The sequence below is a fragment of the Apiospora hydei genome (assembly GCF_038363865.1).
Source record: "Apiospora hydei strain CBS 114990 chromosome Unknown utg000006l_segment0_segment0, whole genome shotgun sequence".
In the NCBI taxonomy this organism is placed as follows: Eukaryota; Fungi; Ascomycota; class Sordariomycetes; order Amphisphaeriales; family Apiosporaceae; genus Apiospora; species Apiospora hydei.
Genome location: NW_027117365.1, coordinates 1,612,391 through 1,633,724, shown reverse-complemented (window position 1 = coordinate 1,633,724; position 21,334 = coordinate 1,612,391). Strand labels below are relative to the sequence as shown.

Below are 21,334 nucleotides of genomic sequence, written 5' to 3'. Positions count from 1 at the left end.
ACAAGACCTGCCGAACTCCTACGAATAACTGGTATAGACTCTGGAATTCAGTGCTACGTTTGCATTCACCACCAATTCGGAAGAAACCCGAGCTGTATGTCTCACGATGCCAGTCAGCATGCTCAAGACACATGGCAAGTTCCTGAGGGGAATCCAGGCAAAAGCCCAGGCAGAAAAGGCCTGGACCGGAATGTTTGCCTGCTGGTACATCCACGGGACCAGATTACTGCACGTCGGTTCAGCCGCTCAACCAGCGGTCGGGATGTTATACGCGCCTACCACGCACCAACTCTGCCTTCCTCGACGATCTGTGGTGCATTATTTAACAGAGGGTTTCGCGCTTGATTGAGTAAACTATGCCGCCACCAGACATATCTCTGCTGCTGGGGATCCAAGCCGTATCCGCGTGGCGAGGAGTATACTAGTCGCTGCTTCGAAGGTCAGCCTTCTGGTCGGGCCTGCCGCTCCATCTCCCCCTAGTTTAGTGAGCGACATACACGTCCTCCACGCGGCCCAATCATGTGGCTGGAAATGCAAACCGGGCTAGCTTGGCTGGGTATGCACGATCGCCATCGGCCGGAGGAGGCGCCTCGAGCCCTGATCTGGAGGGGGATCTGGACCAGTTCCAGACTTGTCAGAGATCTTGGTGGTCCAAACTTGGTCTAATCGTCTTGGCCTCGATCCTGCCTAGTGTCCAATGTCTCAACAAAAATATCCGAATCCAATAGAGAATGTCAAACCCGGGGCTTGCTGTTGTATTTAGTGCAGGCTTGAAGTAACCTGTGCGACCTGAGACTCGGCGGCGCGATGGGTCCCGCCATTGGAGCATTCACACCGTCGGAGTTGAAAATTGTGGCCGATATGCGAGATATACCTGTGTATAGAGGGGGCTGAAGCACTTATATAGAGCGGCGGTCGAGTTTGTGAGAGCCTCCAGTTACTGGTGATTCAAAACTCGGATCCTTACTCGAACGAACGCCTTCTTGAACTCGATACTTCCTATTCTGTACTCTGATTCAAGTAGTTATAGAACTACATATCAACATCCCGCCCTGACTTCTAGACGATGGCCGGTCTTCCGGATTACATGACAGATCCCAACGCTGTGCTGGGAGACGTTGATGCCGAATGGCGACATGGCCAGCCGCCGGACTATTCGAAGACAAGAAAAGTCTTTGAGCAGAGTAAGTGAGAATAGGACCCGTCTCGAACCCAGATACTGTCGCCAATATCACACCGGGCATGGCCACGATGACTTCCACGCCAGTATTGACACCCGCGCGCGCGCGCGCAATAGGCAAGCAGACCTCGCACCAGCCGGGCAGCCTGCCGGACCTGGTGCAGAATCTGGTCAAGAACTGGGAGATCGAGGCCTCGTTCAAGACGAACCTGCGCGACTGGCGGACCGTGGACCCGGACGCCTACACCTTTGCCGTGAACGGGGGCCCGCCCCAGCCCGCCGAGCACATGCTCAAGGTGGGCACGTACAACGCCATCATCGGCGCCCCCAACGCCTGGTACAGCCCGCGCCGCTCCGACCTGGCCTCGAGCCACAAGACCTTCAAGCGCATGATGCCCACTTTCGCCTGGGAGGTCCTCGAGGTCTACGGCGGGCCCCCCGTCGTCGCCTTCAAGTGGCGCCACTGGGGCGAGATGAAGGAGGATTATGTCTCCTTGGATGAGTGAGTTCTTCTCCCCCTCTTTTACCCCCCTCTTCGCAATACTCTATTCTCCTTTGCCTGTCTGCGAATGTGAGTGTGGGCATGAGTGAGACTGACATATCCAAAGCAACGGCGAAAAGATCACGGCCAAGGCCCACGGCGGGCCCATCGACATCCAAGGCGTCACCGTAGCCCACCTGAACGAGAAGTTCCAGGTGACGAAGCTGGAGACCTGGTTCGACCCCGTCGAGATGTTCCGCCAAATTGCCCCGGAGGGATCGGCCCTGTCGCAGCAGTCATCCGCTGCCTTGGCGGGGGGCGGCCGCGGGGTGTCCTGTTATGGCGGGCAGCCACGGTGTATCGAGAGATGAGACTGTTCAGGGCGCCGGCGGCGGTGACGAGGCCATTATTGTATTAGAGACTGCCACAGGATAGCAGCCACAGACTTAAGGGGGCTAAAGACCACGGCGCATCATCATGAATCAAGCCCCTATTCCTGTGACTCTAGCCCCTTGCCCATGATGCATGGCTTGTTACAACCAAGAAAGACCATGAACGCACGTGCGCCTCGAGATGCCCTGTAATTTTGCCATATTATTATCACGCTGCTAGAAAGGCGGCTTCCGACCTTGGCTACAATCCCTTTATACATCTTCAAGCGCTGGCCCATCGTGACTCCAGCTCTTAGGGTATCTGTCTATATGCGGACGATTCCTCCTCATGCCTTCTTGGTAGCTCCTTTCTTGGACGCCCCCTTTTTGGATACCTCTTTTTTGGACGACTCCTTCTTGGCTGCCTCCTTGGGTGCTTCCTCCTTAGATGCCGACTTCTTGGGTGCCGCCTTCTTGGACTCTTCCTTCTTGGATTCCTCCTTCTTGGCTACTTCATCCTTGGGCACATCCTCCATGGGTACGTCCTCCTTGACCGCTTCCTTTTTAGACTCTTCCTTCTTGGCACTATCCGCACGAGGATTGAAACCTCTCCTGCGCATGGCGTTGTGCTTGGCACGCTCGATGTAGTCCTGATCCTCTTCTTCATCGAATCCACCGAAATCGTCCTCCTTCTTGGCACCGTTGGCCTCCTCGTCTTCGTCGACGATAGGCTGGTGCATCTCCATATCGTAATCCTTCTCGACCTTCTCCCGGCCGGTGTCCTTGGGCGAGGGACCAACCTTCTGGAACTTGGCAACGAAGAAACCGTCCATGTTTACGGTATGCGGGAAGAATCTCTTGGTCAGCTTGAGGCTAGCGTCGAAGTTCTTGCCCATCTGTGGCGGGTTAGCAAACATAGTCGGACAACATCTGAGTAGAGAAACTTACGTAGCTAGTATAACCTTCTCGGCCAAACTGTTTCCAATAGTCAGTACCAAATCTGACTTAGAGTAGTCAAGTATGAAGAACTTACAGGAATACCCGTGTCAACTAGACGGACATTCGGGCGCTTGCGAAGGGCGTATTGAACGACCGACTCATCCTCATCCACAGTAACACTGCATGTACTGTACACGATAACACCACCTGTCTTGCTAGCATGGTTCACCGAGTCGATCCTGAGAAGATTACAAATTAGAGATAAGAGGTTAGAACTGTACTGGGGAGGAGACTTACGCTGCCAACAAAAGCTGCTTTTGGAGGTGAGGAAGCGTTATGAAATCCTTCTCTGTACGGCTGGTCTTGACGCTGGGATCCTTAGAGATAACGCCCGTTCCGGAGCAGGGAGCATCCAGAAGAACTCGATCAAAGCCTCCCATGACACGGGGGAACTCCTTGGCATCGTAAGTGCAGACAATGGTGTTCCTCACCTATGATATGTTAGCAAATACCCTCATCTCGTCCCTCTTTGCATCATTCCGAGCTTACTCCCAGACGATGGATGTTACCAATAAGACCCTTGGCACGCGCCTTGTTGGGATCGTTGGCGAAGACGACACCGGTGTTGTTCATCATCGCAGAACAGTATGTGGTCTTTCCTCCGGGAGCCGAGGCCATCTAAAAAAAAAGTGTAAGTCATTTGTCATCAAGCCGACCGCCAGATAACGTACATCAAGGACTCGCTCGTTCGGCTGTGGCTGCAAAGCCATCACTGGCAGGAAAGAAGAGGCTGCCTGAAGGATATCTAGGGAACCGATTAGTACTCTCAATCACTCTACATTCGAAACAGGAGTATACCTACAATGACCTGAGAGGTATTCGGGAGTAGCTCCCAGGGGCACAGTTGTGTCGAACACTTGGAGGCCGACTTTGGACCATTTGCCAACAGGTTCGAGTGTAACTCCACGGTTGATCTGTTCACTTTATGAGCCCATTGCAATTCTGAATTGGTCGCGACTGGAACATACCAAAGCCTGAGCGAGTTCTCTCCGGTGAGTCTTCAGCGTGTTTGTGCGGATAACAACGGGACGCGGCGTTTCGTTGGCTTCGAAGAAGGCATATGCTTCTTGCGGAGGGAACAGGTTCCACAGCTTCTCGGCCATGAAGGGGCTATAACCGTAGTACTGTATAGTTTGCATGTCAGATTTTGCTCGTCAAGTGCTGGTCAAGATGGATAAATGGCGGCTGTTGCTTACGGCGGAGATATCCTTCAACACCTGCGCCGTGTACTCCGCTCGAGAGCGGCCCGGCTCGGCCAGTTTGGAGAAGTCGCCCAGAATCCGTATCACGTCGTTGATGCGCGAGCGCAGCAGCTGAAGATCGGGTGCAAGCATGGACAGGGGCTTTGCGCCTTCCTCCTCGTCGGCGAAGACATCCTCGCCGCCGATGTTGGTTTGTATGGCGGCCTCCTGCAACTCGGCCTCTGCGGCCTGTGCCTCCTCTTCCAACTGCTGGTCGAGCTTTCTCGTGAGTCCCTCGATGTTGGCGGCGGTCAGGCGCTCCTCTCGGTCGGAGTCGTCGTCCTCATCGTCGGAGAAGAGGAATTCCTTCTTCTGTTGCTGCAGCTGTTGCTCCTCCTCGTCCGAGTCGAAGACCGAGTCCTCGTCGAAGGCCTCGCCCTCGCCGTCGAGGTCATCGGAGTTGATGGCGTCTACGTCGAACTCATCGTCGTCCTCGTCGAGCGCGGGCTTGGGGGCCTTTTTCTGCTTTTTCGCAGGCGCAGGGTCGGCCTTGGCAGTTGCGGTCTTGCGCTTCTTGGCCGCGGGAGCACCTTCCTTCCTGGGCTTTTGTGTGAGCTCAATGTCACCACGCTGCTTTCTCTTCATGCGACGACCGGAACCCATTTTGAACGTTGTTTGCTGAAACAATTGCTTTGTAGAATCGGCGTGATGGGAGTACTATCGTGCTGCTGCTACTACTGCAGCGCCCTCGCAACTTTTTTGCTGGATAAAAATCCTTATCTCTAATCTAAGTGGAACCAAAGGGACCGCCCAACCCCACCAAGCCGATCGCCTAAGCTTATCATTTCTTGCCAAAGCTCAGCCCCTGTAATTATGTACTTAAGTAACGTACTTGCCTGTGTAGTCGGCCCTCCCTACTTGTAGGTATCCCAACCCACGGACATGGCGCCTTCGTTGCCGGCACCTCAGAGTCAGATAGCGAACCCATCGTGTTTAGGCGGGTCATTGAACCTCCATAGCCCTACCCGTTCCGCTGCCTTCCTCACGCTGGACACTTCTTGCTCCGTGACCGACCGGTTGATCTCCGCGTACCTGACTTGGGTTTCGTCGTCCTCCACCACCTCGCGCTGCATTCCGCCGGGCTCCGTGACCTGTCGCCGCCGTTGCCGTTCTTTCTTCGGCTTGCCCACGTGAGCTGCGGGGCGGTACTGTTCCATGATGTTGACAAACACGTCCTTGGAGACCTGGTCGGCCAGAAACCCCACGATCGCCTCGGCCTCGGCCTCCTTCCCGGGCATGACGAGGTGACGGACCAGGAGCCCCTTTTTTTGCGATGCCGTCGGCCGTGAAACAGAGGTCACCCACCTGCCGGTGCATCTCCTGGATGCTCTCACGGGCAACTGCGGCGTAGTCGTCCGCCTTCAGTAGCCGCCTCGAGGCATTCTTGGACCACACCTTGAAGTCAGGTAGATAGATGTCCACTAGCCCATCCCTGATTTGAAGTACGGGGGTCAGTAATGCATCGCTCGAGTACTATCTATCTATATACTTACATGAGCTCAAGTGAATCGAGGGAGTCAAAGGCTGAGGTATTGTATATAATGGGCAGCGTCAGGCCCATATCCCGCGCTGCCAGTATTGAAAGAGCCACTTGAGGGACAACATGTTCGGGGGTGATCAGGTTGATGTTGTGCACACCTCCCGTGTCCTGTAATTTGATGTACCATTCAGCCAGTTGTGCTGGCGTAAGGTCAAAGCCATTGCGTTGATGTGCAATGTCGTGGTTCTGACAAAATGTACAGCGAAGGTTGCAGCCAGAGAAGAAGACGGAGCCGCTGCCATTGTGCCCCTGAATGCAAGGTTCTGTTCAAGGCTTGTCAGCATAAGTTCGTGGAGAACCAGGCGGGGCTGAGTGTACGATATGTCTAATGATAGCATTGGTGAGCATGCGTGACTCTATAGACTAACCTTCCCCGAAGTGCGGCGCAATCACATTGACTTTGACGTCGGCTCCGATAAGACACACGCCAGTGGTCTCATACCGGTTGACCCCACACAGCCGGGGACACAGGTTGCAATTACTAAGGTGAGCATATGCTCGGGATCGCTTTTTAGATGCCTCGATACTCGAGAGCAGCTGATATCGCGGGATATAGTCATCGAGCAGGAACGGGGGCGCCAAGTGAAGGGACCTTCTCGGCTGTCTCGCCCCTACCTTTCTGCAGCACTGCAGCAGTGGCGCTCGCGCCAAAGACGGCCGCGGCCAGCGCACCAGGGCCATGCCAGAAAACAGTATATAAAATAGCGAGTCACATAGCCGAATGTGGCTTGGGGGCGGTTGGCTGGCAGGACAGCAGCCTCTTGTTCCGAGCGGAATGCCGAGGCCGCTGACGCGATTGGGATGCCGTCGCAGTTACGTTATCAAGCCGAATAGCGAAGCATCCGATGAATGACGGCTGGCCGCTGAATCCGGGTAAGACTGTAGTATCTTGAAGAGCAGCGGTTGGTTGACTCAGCCGGGTGAACGTTTTCTCAATTTGTCAGCGCTAAACGAAGCGTACTGGCCTGTTTTATTACGGTGATGTTTAAGCATGTACATTCATGTTGTTGTAAGGTACGGAGAAATGACAGCCCTGGCCGCCTGGCTTGGTGTAAGGGGTCCTGACGGTGGATCGGCTAGTCCGCTAGTTGCGGGGTTCTACAGTCGTCTACTCCATCGACACTATAGCGGGATATCCGTCACCAAACTGAGGAGTATCTAGGTCAACTTACATGAGCCACTCATTGAGAATTCCCAGTGGATTGTCTCGATATATAACTGTCCCATATACCCCCAAAACTCTCGTGGTTTCGAATATTCATTTTCTCTCTCCATATAAACGCTGCTACATATCACAAACTATACGTGCCTTCACCAGTCTCTACTAACTCACCAGAATACCGGGTATACAACCAACTCACTAACATGGCTTCCCAATTGTTCTGGATCGGCCTCGGGAACATGGGCCGGGTAAGTGCAATTCCCAGACCCAGGTCATTTGGGTCTCGATTAACATGAGTATCCAGGGCATGTCCATGAATCTGGCAGAGAAAGGGTCGCACGACAAGCCGTTGCTGGTATACAACCGGACCAAGAAGCGAGCCGACGACCTGGTCGAGAAGGTCGGCTCGGGCAAAGCGGAAGCACTCGAGTCGGTCGAGGACGGCGTGAAGCGCAGCAACATCATCTTCACCTCGCTCAGCAACGACAAGGCCGTCGAGGAGCTGTACGCGTCCATACTCAAGTCTGGCGACCTCAAGGGCAAACTGTTCGTGGAGACCTCCACGATCCACCCCGACACCACCGAGCGCGTCGCCAAGTCGCTCACCGACGCCGGGGCCGAGTTCGTGGCCAGCCCGGTGTTTGGTGCCCCGGCCGCCGCCGACGCTGCGCAGCTGATCTTCGTGCCGGCGGGTCCCAAGTCGTCCGTCAACAAGCTGCGCCCCTTCATCCAAGGCGTCATGGGCCGGGCCGAGATCCCGTTCGAGGACAAGCCCTACGGCAGCGCGTTGAAGCTCAAGCTGATCGGCAACACATTCGTGCTCAACATGGTGACGCAGCTCGCCGAGGCCCTGACGGTGGCCGAGAAGGTCGAACTAGGCACAGAGCCGGTGAAGCAGTTTGTCGACTTGTTCGTGGGTGGGCCATGGTCGGCGTACGGAGAGCGAATGATCCAGGGCGTATACCACAAGATGGAGGCGCCCCTTTTCTCGGCTGACAACGCGGTCAAGGACGCCTCTCACGCTCTCGACCTTGGGCAGGCGGTTGGCGTAGAACTCAAGAATGCACAAGTCGCCAAGGAATACGCGCAGGATGTGGCCAAACACGCGGGAGGAGACAAGGGAGACATTGCTGGGATATATGGTGCGGTGCGTCTGAGGTCAGGTCTGGAATACGAGAATGACGCATGATGAACAACAAGGGCAAAGGTGTACCTGACCTACCTAAGGTAACCTAATGTTTGTTCTATCTGACCAGATTCTGAGTCCTTCGTATGTATAGCCGCAAAAATTATGAATGAGGAAGACTTGGCTGCTGCACTAGATGTAGTTACTTGCATGTATCAATAAAAAGAAGATGGAAGATACCAGTGCTAGGTATATCATAGAAAAGAGAAGAGAACCAATCATGAGCCTGCTAGAAAGTGTAGGTAGGTCTAGCCACTCAACCACTGTACAGCAAGCGCTACGCTGCATGCTGCACGAAGAAATAGCAGGGGTTTGGGCCAATGACTAAGCCGCTTCGGGCGTGCTTGGCGGGCGTCCACTGCTAGTTGACTGCTACTGCAACTGCAACGACCTCCTGCAGCAAGCAGCGCAAGGCGGCAGCTCCAAATCCACCCAAGCCGAACAGCTCTCAAACCGACGTCGTCAACAATCCCCGAATCGCCTTATCCGAATCCGCCATATCTCTCACGTCTTCCGCTTCCTCTTCTCTTCCCTCCTTTCATTCCAGGCGCAATTATACCCTTTTTTTGCAATTCGAAAACAAGAAAAGACAACACTCACCATGGCTCAAGGGTAACACTTCCACCTGCTGGCGAATACATTGCGTAGCTGTTTGTTACATGTAGCTAACCCAAACACTTGCACCACGACAGATACAGCGTCTTTATTGGCGCCATCATCGTGGCCGCCTTCTGCGCCGCCGCATGGTTCCTGGCGCCCAAGGGCGAGAACCAGACGTGAGTATTCGCCATTTCCTCTCTTCTGTTCTCTTAACGTCCAATCAATCAATCGATCAACCAACCAACCAAACAAATCGCATACCAACTGCCGCCGGCCCTCGCAAGCACTATCGCCGCCAGGAAGGCTGCCGGTGGCCTGCCTGCCTCGTGTGCGCAGAAAGGAAACGAGCTCAGTCTTTTGCTAACTGTACAAACCCCATTAGGACTTGGCGCTCCTCCCTCATCATCGCCTTCGTCGCCTGCTACTTGATGTGGTTCATCACCTTTATGGCGCAACTCAACCCGCTGATCGAGCCGAGATCGAGCACCGTACGGGCGGGCTACGAACACGAATAGAGCAGAGATGAGGTGACATATTATCAGTGCGATGGGGCAGGCTTGTAAGAGAGCGAGAGCGAATCGAGAGGGAACTGGCTTTCGGAATGTTACCCTCCCCTGATACCGGAGAGAAAGACAAGAAAGCGGCGGCAGCTTTTTTGTCAGCCTAAGCCATTGCAAGAAGACGAACAGGGGAATGCAATATCCGCGGGAAGATGCAAAGAAAGGGAGAAAGATGAGCGAAGCAGGCGGTATAGACGAAGGGCATTTCATCGGAAAGGCCTACCACCGTCCTTGTATTACCAGTGTCGTTCTCAGTCATCAACAGCAGCAGTAGCATCGTGGTGTTTCATCGCTCGCGCATCTACCGCCCAGCTTGTTTACGTGTGTCATATTCAACCGGCGTTTGGGAAAGAAGGGAAGGAATTTGCGAGTTGTTGCTAGTTCATCTTGAGCAGGAATCATAAATCCGAACCTGGCCAACTGGCTGGGAGTGTACAGTTCAGGTCGATGCCAAACCTGCACCTGGAAACTAGTGCCGAGTGATTTGCCGCCGCATGGCTAGCCGTAAGGTCATGATTTTGATACGTGGAGTTTTGTCTCGTTATATTTATTCTGAATATCACCAAGCCAGCCGGCCCGCCCACTCCTTAACCACCTCCATAATCGCCCTACCATCCGCCGCGACGGCGCTCTCGCTGACACTATCAACCCCTTCGAGCCCGACAACCCAGAGAATGGCGCGCCCAACAATCCAGCGGGCGACGGCGCCGGCCGCGGCCAGGACAAGAGCGACGGGGTAGCCGCAGTCGAGGAGGATCTTGAGAGCCTCGACATTATTCAGCACGACGGCCCAACCGAGGCTGCGGGCGGCCGCGGGAACGTCGTAGTCCCATATCACCATCAGTATCGGAAAGAGCTTGGTCGAGCTTGACACCAGCAGCGCCGTCGACACCGAGTTGGGCCGCGTGTACGTCCGCAGCATGCCCAGCTGGTTTAGCGGCGACAGGGGTGACGAGGTCAGGAACCGGATCGAGAGCTGGAAGGCTAAGGTCGAGCAGGTGCAGAGTATGACTAGAGTAGAGAGGTTAGATTGATCTATGTACTGTGTACGAATCAGGGAGGGGTGGCGCATACGGAAGAACATGTACTGGAAGACAATGGGCTGCTGCGCGAGCGAACCAAGGTTACTCCCAACAATCTGGTGCTGCAGCTCGTCGCCCGCTCCTCCCCAGTAGAACCCTCGGCCCCCGGCACCGTCTGCTTCTCGATGCGCGCCCAGGTGAGGTAGACGTCGAAGAGCAGCAGCAGGGTGCCGAGTCGGACGATGGAGGGGTCGAACTGGTCGCCCTCGCGCATGAGGGTGTTGTGCAGCAGGTGGCGGTAGACCTGGGGCTTGATGAGGACGAGGTCGATGAAGAGCACGACAAAGTCGTGCTCGACGTACTTGTCGCAGAAGCGGCCGCAGTTCTTGCACACCGTCAGCCGGATATTATGGCCGCTCGACGGGTCGCCCGCGCCCGAGTACTGCGTCCATAGCGTCTTGACCGGGTGCCGGCACTCGATGCAGATGGGCATCGTGTGTGTGTGTGTGAATGTGTGTTTCTTTTCGCGGCGGGAGTGCAACACTTAGTGGTGGTTTCTTTTGCGCCGTTTCGATCGTTGCGTCTGGCGCCAGGTACAAAACCAACTTCTCTTCCTTGGTGTATTCGTAAGCCCGCTCAGCTAAATCATATAAGCTTCATCGCAGCAATCATGGGTCGTAAGGTGCCGGTGAGGCAGGCAGGTTTGATGGCGGCTCGCTGTGAGAGTGGCCAGTTGGTTGGGAATATGCACTACAACACTGCTGAAAGTCCAAGATCCGGCCGCCTGGACTCTAGGCCGTCTCTAGCTCTAGGCCATTGACTGGGGGCATCCCTCGCTAAAAAGTGGACCGCCGATGGCTTCCCCCAACGGCACATTGATTGGTATACGAAACTACCAACATAGGCGACTGACGAATACATGGGCTCTGGTATTGATGCATCTATAATAAATAAGTAGGTAAAACATTCCTCTTCTCTTAACACCCTGGAACGCCCAGTAAAGACACTTTGGTATGATGTTGAACTTTCCACCCGGCTTCTGCTGCTTGCTCTCCCCATCCATGATTCAAGCTCTCTATATACAAAAAAGGCCCATCGACGAAGTCGGTTAATTCGAAATGTCGTATCAGCACCAGCAACGCCTGAAATGCAAATAGCCAACGTTCCAAATACTGGTATCTTTCAGACAGAGCCCGTTGCGCACTGGTGGGGTATGACACAGTAACAGCGCCTCAGTCGTCCTTCTTACCTTTCACCGCCGAACTGGTTGTGCGGCCCCTGACCGTCCCCTCGCCGTCGCTCCTCGCCGAGGTGCCAAAGGAGCCCGAGCTCTGCAGGTTTGACTCTGGCATGCGCAGTGGTGTCCTAGGCCCCCCATCATCACTGTTGGTGTCGGTCAACTCAATAAGATCCAAGTCTTCCGCAGGCCTCCTAGCTGAACTCAACCTGGGCGTGGCTGGCCGCTTCGCCCATGCGCCTCGCAGCCAGGTCTCGACTGTCGCCGCTGCTTGTTCCAGCCCCATGCCCTGCTTTGAAGCCATCGCATTTGTATCGCGCCCGTCCTCAAACGGACTTTCTACGATCCCCGTAGCCTCGTCAGGTTTGGTATTATTGAAGCCCCAGTGGGCTGATTCCGAACCCATTACCGACATGGAGGGCATGGAATCGATGTTGAAACCCTTGGGAAGCCGTTTGTTGACCCAGGTGTTGAGGGAGTCTTTGGCTGGCCCGGGAGCCCGTGTGCTCCGACCCATTGTACCAACGCCTCCAGGTTTCCGCATCCAGGCCGGTGCCCCATCACTGGGACTTACCAGGCTGTTTCCCCTGCTCCTGCCGGTGGAGGACGATGCCTCCCAGCTTCCCACAGTAGGACGTCGCGCGCCACTAATCGAGCTCTGTCTCCGCGAGGACGACCAGTTGCCAGGACTATCTACGGCAGGCTCACTGGAACCTCCTGTAACGCCGCGAGACAGGTCGAGAGACTGGCGTGGCGACGAGAAGGCGGATACGGTGCGTATGCTCTTCTTCCGCCGCGGAGGGAAGAAGCCCACTGCCTGCCTTGGTACTCTTACGATCTCCACGGCGTTGTCAACACCATCGATCTTTACCCATCGTACATGTGTCCAAGGTTGTTCCTCTTCTGGGAGCGACTGGCTTTTGGTATTCTGTGGATTGGAGGAGTCCTCGTGAAATGGATGCTGCTCATTGGGCCAGCTATCAGCCATTCCACTCTGTATGGAGCTCTCTGGCAGCGGCGTCGTTGCCAGATGATCTACTTTTCGGTTGAAGTAGTTGGGGGTTCGCACGGTCGGCCCTTGACCTCGCAAGCGTCTACAGGTATCATCAAATGTTTGCGGACTTGGATGTTATCCCGGGACCACAGGCCATTCGTTTTCCTGAAGGCGTGATCTTGGCACCTGTATCGGAGGATAAGGCCGGCGTATGTGTCAGTAGGCAGCACATGATGTAGGTAGACCAACTGATCCTCCACGACCGGCTCGCTTTGGGTGCCGGCCAGGTTTTCGTCCGAGTTACGCCTCTTGAATTTGCCAGCCACGTCTAGACCTCCATTAACACCTTCGTAGCTCTCTAGAACGCTCGCGGTCTTCCTGGCCTTGAGAGCAGCCTCTCTTTCCGCGAGGGATCCGGCAGCGATATCCTCGGCTTTCGGTCGCCCCGATCTCGTCGGTGGTGCTGGACCCCAGCTATCGGGCAGATTGCGACCAGCATTCTTGCTGCCATTGGTGCCGAGTGTGTTCCATACCGACTTCTGCCGAGATTTGCTAGCACTCCTGCTGTTTGGCTGCGACGCCTCGCTGTTGTAACCACTCTCCCCGCCCGTAAGAATAGAAGAGGCAAGCTCTTGGACAGAGGCCCAACTGGGCGCCCACTGGCCGTCGAGTAAACCCTTGCTGAAGGAGGAAGTGACCGGACTCGATCGCCCGCTGTCGGCGAGCTTCGTCGTGCTGAGGCGGGCTGCCGGGAGGGGGCTCATGCCACGACTCGGGGCATTGGGGGCAGGACCGAGCCGGGGAGAAGAGCGAGAGGCTAACGGATTCGACGAGGCATCGTTGGCGCTGGGTCCGCGGCGGTTTCGTGGCCGCGACTCTCCATCGACGCCGGCAGGCATCAGAGCCGTGGATGACATGGAGCCCGCATTCTGGGTGGATGTCGACCGGACGGGAGGAGGGGCCATGGTCCGTCAGGTTAGTTTCTTAGGGGCAAATCGGTTGCGCCGAGAGGAGCGGTTCCAGGCCAGCAAGACGATCTGCTCGTGTCCGCGCGAAGCGGGTGGAATGTAGATGCAGTAGGTGCATCAAAGCTGTGTCACGTCGATGCCGGATGATAGTGACATTTATTAAGAAGGATTGGAGCCTCGAGCGGCTAGGAATTTGTGGACGAGCGGATCTAATTGGGAGCCCAGGTGGGAGTGGCTAGAGAGTGGTGGTTCGCATGTGGAGGCTCGAGAGTTGGTAAAGGTGGTTTGGAAGGCCGAGGGTCGTGGTCTGTGAAAGGACAACGAATTGGTGGTGTTACCGTCTGAAGGTTGACAGTTGGAACTTGGGGGTGGTGTAGTAGTGTAGGTAGCAGCAGCAAGCAGTAGGAAGGAAGGGAGCGGAACCGAATGTGGCCTTAATCGCAGCACCCGTCTTGGTAGTAGGCAGTCCACGCCTGGTCTCTCTGTAACCTAGGTAGGTGTAGTCAATACCCCAGCACTGGTAGATAGATACATGTATATTTCAGTCCGGACACACACAAGCGGCGGATAGTCGACAGGAGGCAAGTCGGCGCGGTAGGCAAAGCAGAATTCGTTCAAATGAAATGCCTGTTTTGTTTTTTGCGTTCTGGGAGGGGAAATCTTTCAGTCCGTCCGTCTTGTTCAATGGGTCAATGATCAATGGAAGAGAACAAACACATTGAACATACCACCAGGCCTTGCAGGTAACACCACATTGGGAACTTGTTCCCAGCGCAGTAGGTAGGTAGCCTGTAAGTATGTAGGTACTAATGTCAATGGCATGGCGGGAGGTACGTAATACGCTTAGCCGACCGCCGACCACCGACCGCCTGGATGGAGTCTGCATGCGTGGGCAGCCTGGATTCCAGTCTTACGTACCCCCTATCACCACACGACCATTGATTCCAGTCTGGCCCTTGCAGCTCTTCATCATGGCTCAGGCTGCCAGGATCTTTCACGGCGGTTTCACGTCTCCCCCGCCCAATCAGCTCTTCAGATGTTCCTGTGCCGCCTCCGCTGCCAACCATGCCCGACCCCACCATCCTCCCTGTCAATCAATCCCGTTACCTAACAAACGTCGGCCGCCAGCTTGGGCTATGGACTCGAGCATCATGCTGGAGATTCCGAAAGCCAATCTCCAATCCCACGACTCCTCCTACTACGTAATGGGCAAGTCTTGGTTGTTGTGTGGTAATTTACCCGTGGTATTCTCTCTTCCTTTTTTTTTTTTTTTTCTTAACGGAAAGCTTGTTGGCATTTTGAAACACACACATGGACTTAAACAGATCGGATATACCGAAGAAGGTGGGCGTGGGCGGAAGAACCCATGTGTTCGTTTTGGATATACACACTTGACCATTGGCAGTAATAGCACACATCTCTCGTTCCCTTCATGCCTTGATGCCTGCCTGAAAACGGAATCTGTAGGGTCCTGTAGGGTTTCTGCAATGGCCACCATAAAAGCTACATTGGTACATTTTTCATGTGCATCGTCAATGTCCCTTTCACCCTCTCGACTCATGCCCCAGCATTCCCAAGTCCCAGATCGAGATTGCCTAGATTCACGTCGTTACCGTTGATACCGAAGAATTGGAACCTGGAGAAAAATTCATCAGTCGAACCGAACCATTCAATGGCCATCAATCTGTTTAAATGCACTTACCAGTCCTCGACGTTCAGCGTAGCCGGTACTGGCTGCCCCGCTGCAGATCCTGTACTCCAGCTGTCGCTTGGGCTATGACCATCCGGTAGGCCACCATCATGCTGCCACATTTGTCCCGGCTGCCCTTGGAATTGTCCCATGTTCGGCTGCAGCATGCCGTCCGCCTGACCCGGGCTTCCACTCATCCCCTTGCCGGTCGTCGAGCTGCCGCGCTGCTGATGTGACGGCTGCTGTTGCGATTGGTGATGATGCTGTGCCGGTGGCTGCTGTTGCTGTTGCTGATACTGGCCACCTTGGCCCGGCATCTGCGACATCCCCTGGAACTGTGCCATCATGTTGGGATCCAAGCCTTGGTTCGCTTGGGAAGGCGAGACTTGGGGAAACTGAGGTATCGTCGTGTTTTCCGGGAAAAGTTGATCGGGCTGGAAGTTCTCCCATATCGACTGCGACAAGTTCGGCGAATTGCGAGTCACAAGATACAGATCCGGCGGTGTGGCAGGAACTGAGAAGGAAGGGTTGAACGGCGTGGCTGGTCTAGTGTGTGGTCGACTGTGAGTACCGCCCATGAACGTATCCCCTGGCCGTGCATTGGGTGATGCTACGGGTGGCCCCATGTGGCTTTGATGTAAGTCGCCCTTTTGCGTTTGTGCAGGTGTCTGAGGTCTTGATCTCTCATATGACTCTTGCTGCGTTGGCGTGCTCACGCTGAAATCGATGGCCATCTCATCGTATTTCCTCTTGGCTGCTTCTGCCGATCTCATCTGTTGTTGCTGGTGCTGCTCCAGCTGGTTGAAACTCTGTTGCGCCTTACGATGCCGTTTGCCCGCCGCTTTCTGGAGCCTCTCCTCCAGTGACCTATTCCCGAGGATGGACTCGAATAGCGTATAGATCATCTTACCAACCAGCCACACTTTCGAGACTTCCTTAAGAGCTGCCATGCAAGTTCGGATTCGGTCATGCGTGACCTGCTGGATTGACGGAACAGGAGATCGCATCTGGTATACATGCATGATGAGCGCCGAGAACAAGCTATAGTTGACGAAAGCAGGGCAATAACGTAGCTCGTCGTGAGCCGACAGGTTTTCGATAATGGAAGTTATCATCCCCGCTGCTTGGAACGCGATGTTCCGGGACGGATATGAGGAATCGTCGGGATATCGGAAACCATGATTGTTGTTAGGGGGCATGTGCGCCCGATGCAGCAGGCAGAGGGTAGTGTAATAATTCGAATGGAGCAACGCGCTCCAGAAATGATGTCTCGGCATCTCCCAGTAGATGATCTTCGGGCAGTTTTGCAACCAGTCGGCCAACGCCATGTCGCTGTGGGTAAGGTCGATGGCGTTGCGCTGGCGTCCCTTCGAGGCTACCGAATACTGCTGCGATAACACCAAGCCCATGATCTCGCACAACTTGACATATTGCAAGAAGAATTGGACATGGATAGGGTCAGGTGGGAAACCACTCGCATGATCAGCCTCGTCCTCGACGAAGTCGTCCTCGGTAAGCATTTCCACGTCCGAGTCATCCAAGTTGATGTGAACTGGACGTCCAAGGGCCACGGCAACCGATCGGTCTCTTGTGAACAATGTCCACCAGATGCGCTTCCAGAGCCGCTTGTCTGCTTTGCTCAGTTGAGAGCTCTCCACACTTCGGTGCATACCGGACCCCTGAGCTACAATGGTCGCGACACGACTCCAGTAGAACACATTCTTGGTAACATCTTCCGGTCCCTCCCAGTACCAGCCCATCAAAATCAGTGACTGGACGATAGTCACGCGGTCGTCTTCGTAATTGGCGTCATAAAGCGCTTTGGCACGCTTGTAAAATGTCAGCGCGGCAGGAGTTGTAGAACCATTGGCGTCCATCAGCTGCGGATTATTGCAAACTCGCGAGCCAGCGAGCAGAACAGCCTGCAGAAGTAGAAGAGACGGGGGGTTCTTTGGATCTCGGTACTGTCTCATGAAGCGGCTGTGGTTGATGACTGGAACAATGGGGTGAACCCATCGGAAGTAGGCCTCAATCAGTTCGTCGCATAGAGACCTCGGAGGAAGGAGAAAGGCGCCGCGCTGGTGTAGAATGTCGATTTCGATGTTGTCCAATTCCGTCAGTCGGGCCCTTGATCCTCTCACGTTGTCGGGCAGTGGGTAATGGACAACATCGGAAGAACCTTGGCGGTCGTGAACCAGGAGGGTGAGGTTGGAGGACTCTCCGAGGAAGGCAACTCGTCCGGCTTCTGTGATGGGCGCTCTGGTGAACTTCGGCTTCATGACTAGATTTAAAAACGTATCGTTGTCAACCTCCTCTTTCCTCGCTTGGGCTTCTGTCAAAGTCGTTGCTGGTGTACCTTCCGACGAGTGGTATACTGCTGGTCTGGCTTGGAATGTGGACGAGGAGCCAGCCACAGCGGCAGCAGCCGGCGAGCGGTCTTCGACATTATCGCCTCGTTCGCTTGTTTAGTCTCGCATTAGCTGCTATTCCCATGCGCGTATTATACCTCGAGTTGGGCCAGCCTACCTGTCCGAATCTCTGCCGGTGGTGCTCGTTCCGGTACCTGTCTTTTTCCTCTTGGGCGCTGGGATCTTGCATTCGATCTGAAAAGCTACGCAGTTCGTGCAAGGGACGCCCACTATGGATGCCGTGATCAGCCCGTGCTCTCATGCCTCGTATAGCATATAGATAAAGTCCGAATGGAGGGAGGCAGTGTTCAAAGGGTTCGAACAGCCATCGGGTAGGTGCGCCAACAAGAAGCAACCTCGCCGCACCACCATTCCTGGAACTGTGGGAGGGGAGGAGGGGAGGGGCCGGGAGCGCCAGAAGGGGATGCGGCTCGGCAACGAGAACAGAGCGAGACAGGACTTACATGAAGCAGCGTCACATCGAACCTTCCGAGCATGGCATGTCTATCAAGAATCAGAACTGTTAGGCTGCATTTTACGGGATAGCGAGGTCTTGGGTGGTGGCTGTTGGCGGGATGCTGATAGGTCGCGCTGGAGACGACGCCCGAGATGCCTCGGCACGATTTTGATCGAGACCCAGATAAAGGGCAGATAAAGCAACCCGCGTCCTCAACCTTAAAAACACGAGGGAGAGGCTCGAAGCAAACATACCTCACAGGCGCGAGATGCACGTTGTCTTTAATCGCAAAAAGAAAAATGGAATTGTCAGCAACGCCGTTATTGCCGTCCGCATCCAGCCAAAGGCTTGGAGGGGGGAGGTGGTCGCAAACCTGCGGAAGCTCAAGCTGTTCTGAGCGTTGATCTGTTGCTGCGAGTTGGCAGCTCCTCCCAGGGAACCGCCATTCTGACTACCTGACTGCTGCGGCGAGTGGGATTTGGGGCCTCCCGAATCCCCCGCCGACATTTCCGAGTCCATTTTCGCGGTCGCCTGTACCTCCAAAGCCATCCGGCGTCACCATTCGGAAGTGAATCGTCGCAGTCGTCGTCGTTGTCGCCCGCCCGCCGTTCGCGTGACTCTTGTTGTGGGTGTTGTCTGTCGGCTGGGTAGCCCGATCGGCCGATTGAAATCGCGATCGATGGAGGGGGTAAGAGAAAGCTGGGAAAGAGCCTGGTGAAGCGAAAGGGGGTTTGCACTACGCGAACGAGAGATGCGCCAACGTCTTGTTTCCAAATCTCTTGGTCGTTCTGTGCTTGACTTTGCGCCAGGCAAGGTTCCGTGTGCTTGGGGGCCTCTTACAGGTTGGTTGGAGCACAAGTCGGCCAAGATGATTGATTATGTAGGCCTGTACTAGACGTTAAAGTCAGTCGAATCGGTGCGGTCGTTATCCACTGCGCGGTGGTGCTGTACATGCGCTGTAGGTACCTGGAGCAGGGGTATTGTCATTGCAATGTCCACTTCGCATCAGCATGGCAGCACCGGGGATTTTAGACTTCCCGTGCGCGCGCATAGGCTGTTGCTACCTACTCACCAGTCCTTTCCCCTTCCATGCCAGTCTGTAATGCAGGCAGTAGAGGCAGCGCGAACAGTTGACGACCTCTCCGGTATTGTTTCGTGGTGGAAGAAACTTTACCTTTGCGTATACGAGGTTTCGTCCGATGTTGGGATGCTAGATTCTCGAGATGATGCTATAGACTGGAATACTATGTACAAGTATTGCTGCTATCCAGTCCGCTCTTGGGGGGTCCTGTTTGTTTCATGAATAGACCGACGGACGCCTCGGCATTTTCGCGTGCGTAGGGGGTATTCGTGCCCGGCCTGTAGGCAAGCTGCAAAGGAGGTTCAATAATAAAGGAGCTCCAGTTTATGTGTTTCTGGAGCGCGGAATAGCGCCGACCAACTGCCCGTAAGATATATCTACTCAAGCTATAAGCTAGCCCGCGTATCAAAAGGTCCTTCCTGGTAAGATGGAGTTGGCTTCTTGGAGAAGCAGTGCAGATAACGTGGAAGGAGGCGAGCTGTAGTAAGGAGAGACGGAGAGACGCTCCCCAATTCAAATGCAGGAGGAGATTGAAGCGAGCATGCCCGACTTCCAGTCTTTATCGAAAACCAATGCTGGGCTCCATCTTCTCAAATGACATGTCGATGTCTTGTAACCATAATTATACCAAAGAGCATCGACCCGACTTCATTAATACAACTCTAGAATAACATGTGAGAGTCCATCCGGGATCGCTATGTCCCTGTCACCCGAAGTCAGCTTGTCAGGTGCCCACTTGCCGTCCGAAGCCCACCTAGAGGCTAGATGTATGGGCAATCGGATGATGCTCTCAGGGCCAGCTCTCCAATGGTGGGTGCTGGCTCACCACCTATTGATCCTTCTAGGTAAGGTTGCTAGCTACTGGTGTCACATACTGTTTGGTCTGCATACTCTGGTGCTAGGCTAATTATTAGTTGACTGCCCGCCCAAGTCTGGGGGAGGTAGGGAGAGAAGGAAACAGTGACCTAGAAACCTGGTCTGAGGATGCAAGTGTATACCAGCATGTACACACACATATGCAGAGTCAACTCATCCTGGCCTCTCATCTGACTTACCCCATCCTTACCTGAATATGGGGCTGGAAGCATTCCCAAGCTTCTCCGCACTTTTCTTCAACTGATCTGCCTTGTTGAACCTGCAGGCATCGCGATGGGGACATGCTGTATGAAGGCTGTCGCCAGATGTGCTACATTCGCCCATGTCGCTGCAGGTCCATTGATAGGCGGGAATCGGGCACGACCCATGGTACCATAGATGAGAGTCACGTTTCAGCCAGCCAGCCAGCCAGCCAGCCAGCCTTGCAGTTGCAATACCGGCAGCCATAACGGCTCGTTCCAAAGACCTCGGCCTCCGACTTTTAGCTGTGTTGCTAGGGACTTTTAATGTTTTGGCGGACTTCGACTAAACGGTCGGCTGATGGGCCTACGCATCGTTTATGTATACTTCGAAGGGTTTCCGCATCATGATTGGCCTCAACACTGGTTTGGCCTGCCAAGGTCCGTGACCAGTCCAAAGCCTTCTTCCTCGAACAGCCCTCTATTAGCGAGATGCCCACTATTGTTATGTTTGTTTATTTTTGCGCAACGACATTGCTTGTGTGTACAGGTCTATATGTGTGTATATGTGTGTATACCAAAGAAGGCATTTATATATCCTACCTACCTACCTACTTAGGTAGGCAAGATAGCACCTATCTTTTATACTTGATGTGCAATACCGCACACCGCCCCTACCTGTGCCTCCGATGAATTAATAGTATGCGAGTTGCTTTCCGAACCGGGAAAGACGTACTTCCACCAATGCCAATTGCCATCAAGCCATGTCAAGAACCGACTGAAAATATTCCCCGTTTCGTCTGCGTCTACCCTCACCCCACCACACCTCCGGACACACCACCAGCCCGGACTACAACCCACTTCCGCCGAGGGCGATATATGCAACTCGATCGTTCAAGCCAATGGCCTCGCCCCGGTATTACTGAATGCAAAAAGCCCAACCATATACAACTGTCCCTCCAGCACGCGGACAAAGTCTTGAGAATCCGCCTTCATATCATGCTCAACTTTGGGACTATTTAAGCCAGGATCAAAATGGGGTATTAGGTGATTCGAACAAATATCTATAATTTTTTTCTCTTGCTGTTTAAGCCACAAGCGA

At 54.4% G+C, this 21,334-nt stretch overlaps 8 protein-coding genes across 8 annotated transcripts; 3 read left to right on the top strand and 5 right to left on the bottom strand.

Moving 5' to 3' along the window:
• Positions 1-1,066: 1,066 nt before the first annotated feature.
• On the top strand, positions 1,067-2,032 carry PG997_007704 (uncharacterized protein; the record flags this gene model as incomplete). Its single annotated transcript, XM_066812019.1, has 3 exons — positions 1,067-1,184; positions 1,217-1,682; positions 1,789-2,032. The coding sequence occupies 3 exons, from the start codon at positions 1,067-1,069 to the stop codon at positions 2,030-2,032; spliced, it is 828 nt and encodes a 275-aa protein (XP_066667361.1).
• A 347-nt stretch (positions 2,033-2,379) lies between these two features.
• PG997_007703 (uncharacterized protein) lies at positions 2,380-4,875 on the bottom strand (the record flags this gene model as incomplete). The annotated part of the gene is made up of 9 exons (XM_066812018.1): positions 2,380-2,928; positions 2,981-3,007; positions 3,066-3,210; positions 3,269-3,462; positions 3,521-3,649; positions 3,703-3,776; positions 3,834-3,945; positions 4,000-4,155; positions 4,228-4,875. The coding sequence occupies 9 exons, from the start codon at positions 4,873-4,875 to the stop codon at positions 2,380-2,382; spliced, it is 2,034 nt and encodes a 677-aa protein (XP_066667360.1).
• Positions 4,876-5,183: 308 nt separating this feature from the next.
• PG997_007702 (radical SAM superfamily protein) lies at positions 5,184-6,493 on the bottom strand (the record flags this gene model as incomplete). Its single annotated transcript, XM_066812017.1, has 4 exons — positions 5,184-5,534; positions 5,578-5,704; positions 5,766-6,075; positions 6,181-6,493. The coding sequence occupies 4 exons, from the start codon at positions 6,491-6,493 to the stop codon at positions 5,184-5,186; spliced, it is 1,101 nt and encodes a 366-aa protein (XP_066667359.1).
• A 684-nt stretch (positions 6,494-7,177) lies between these two features.
• On the top strand, positions 7,178-8,163 carry PG997_007701 (uncharacterized protein; the record flags this gene model as incomplete). The annotated part of the gene is made up of 2 exons (XM_066812016.1): positions 7,178-7,222; positions 7,246-8,163. The coding sequence occupies 2 exons, from the start codon at positions 7,178-7,180 to the stop codon at positions 8,161-8,163; spliced, it is 963 nt and encodes a 320-aa protein (XP_066667358.1).
• A 598-nt stretch (positions 8,164-8,761) lies between these two features.
• PG997_007700 (uncharacterized protein) lies at positions 8,762-9,275 on the top strand (the record flags this gene model as incomplete). The annotated part of the gene is made up of 3 exons (XM_066812015.1): positions 8,762-8,772; positions 8,853-8,936; positions 9,143-9,275. The coding sequence occupies 3 exons, from the start codon at positions 8,762-8,764 to the stop codon at positions 9,273-9,275; spliced, it is 228 nt and encodes a 75-aa protein (XP_066667357.1).
• A 604-nt stretch (positions 9,276-9,879) lies between these two features.
• PG997_007699 (uncharacterized protein) lies at positions 9,880-10,835 on the bottom strand (the record flags this gene model as incomplete). The annotated part of the gene is made up of 2 exons (XM_066812014.1): positions 9,880-10,331; positions 10,409-10,835. The coding sequence occupies 2 exons, from the start codon at positions 10,833-10,835 to the stop codon at positions 9,880-9,882; spliced, it is 879 nt and encodes a 292-aa protein (XP_066667356.1).
• Positions 10,836-11,574: 739 nt separating this feature from the next.
• PG997_007698 (uncharacterized protein) lies at positions 11,575-13,538 on the bottom strand (the record flags this gene model as incomplete). Its single annotated transcript, XM_066812013.1, has 2 exons — positions 11,575-12,673; positions 12,760-13,538. 2 exons carry the CDS (start codon positions 13,536-13,538, stop codon positions 11,575-11,577), a joined length of 1,878 nt encoding a protein of 625 aa, XP_066667355.1.
• Positions 13,539-15,098: 1,560 nt separating this feature from the next.
• PG997_007697 (uncharacterized protein) lies at positions 15,099-18,615 on the bottom strand (the record flags this gene model as incomplete). The annotated part of the gene is made up of 5 exons (XM_066812012.1): positions 15,099-15,177; positions 15,244-17,691; positions 17,758-17,834; positions 18,104-18,143; positions 18,470-18,615. The coding sequence occupies 5 exons, from the start codon at positions 18,613-18,615 to the stop codon at positions 15,099-15,101; spliced, it is 2,790 nt and encodes a 929-aa protein (XP_066667354.1).
• Positions 18,616-21,334: the final 2,719 nt, after the last annotated feature.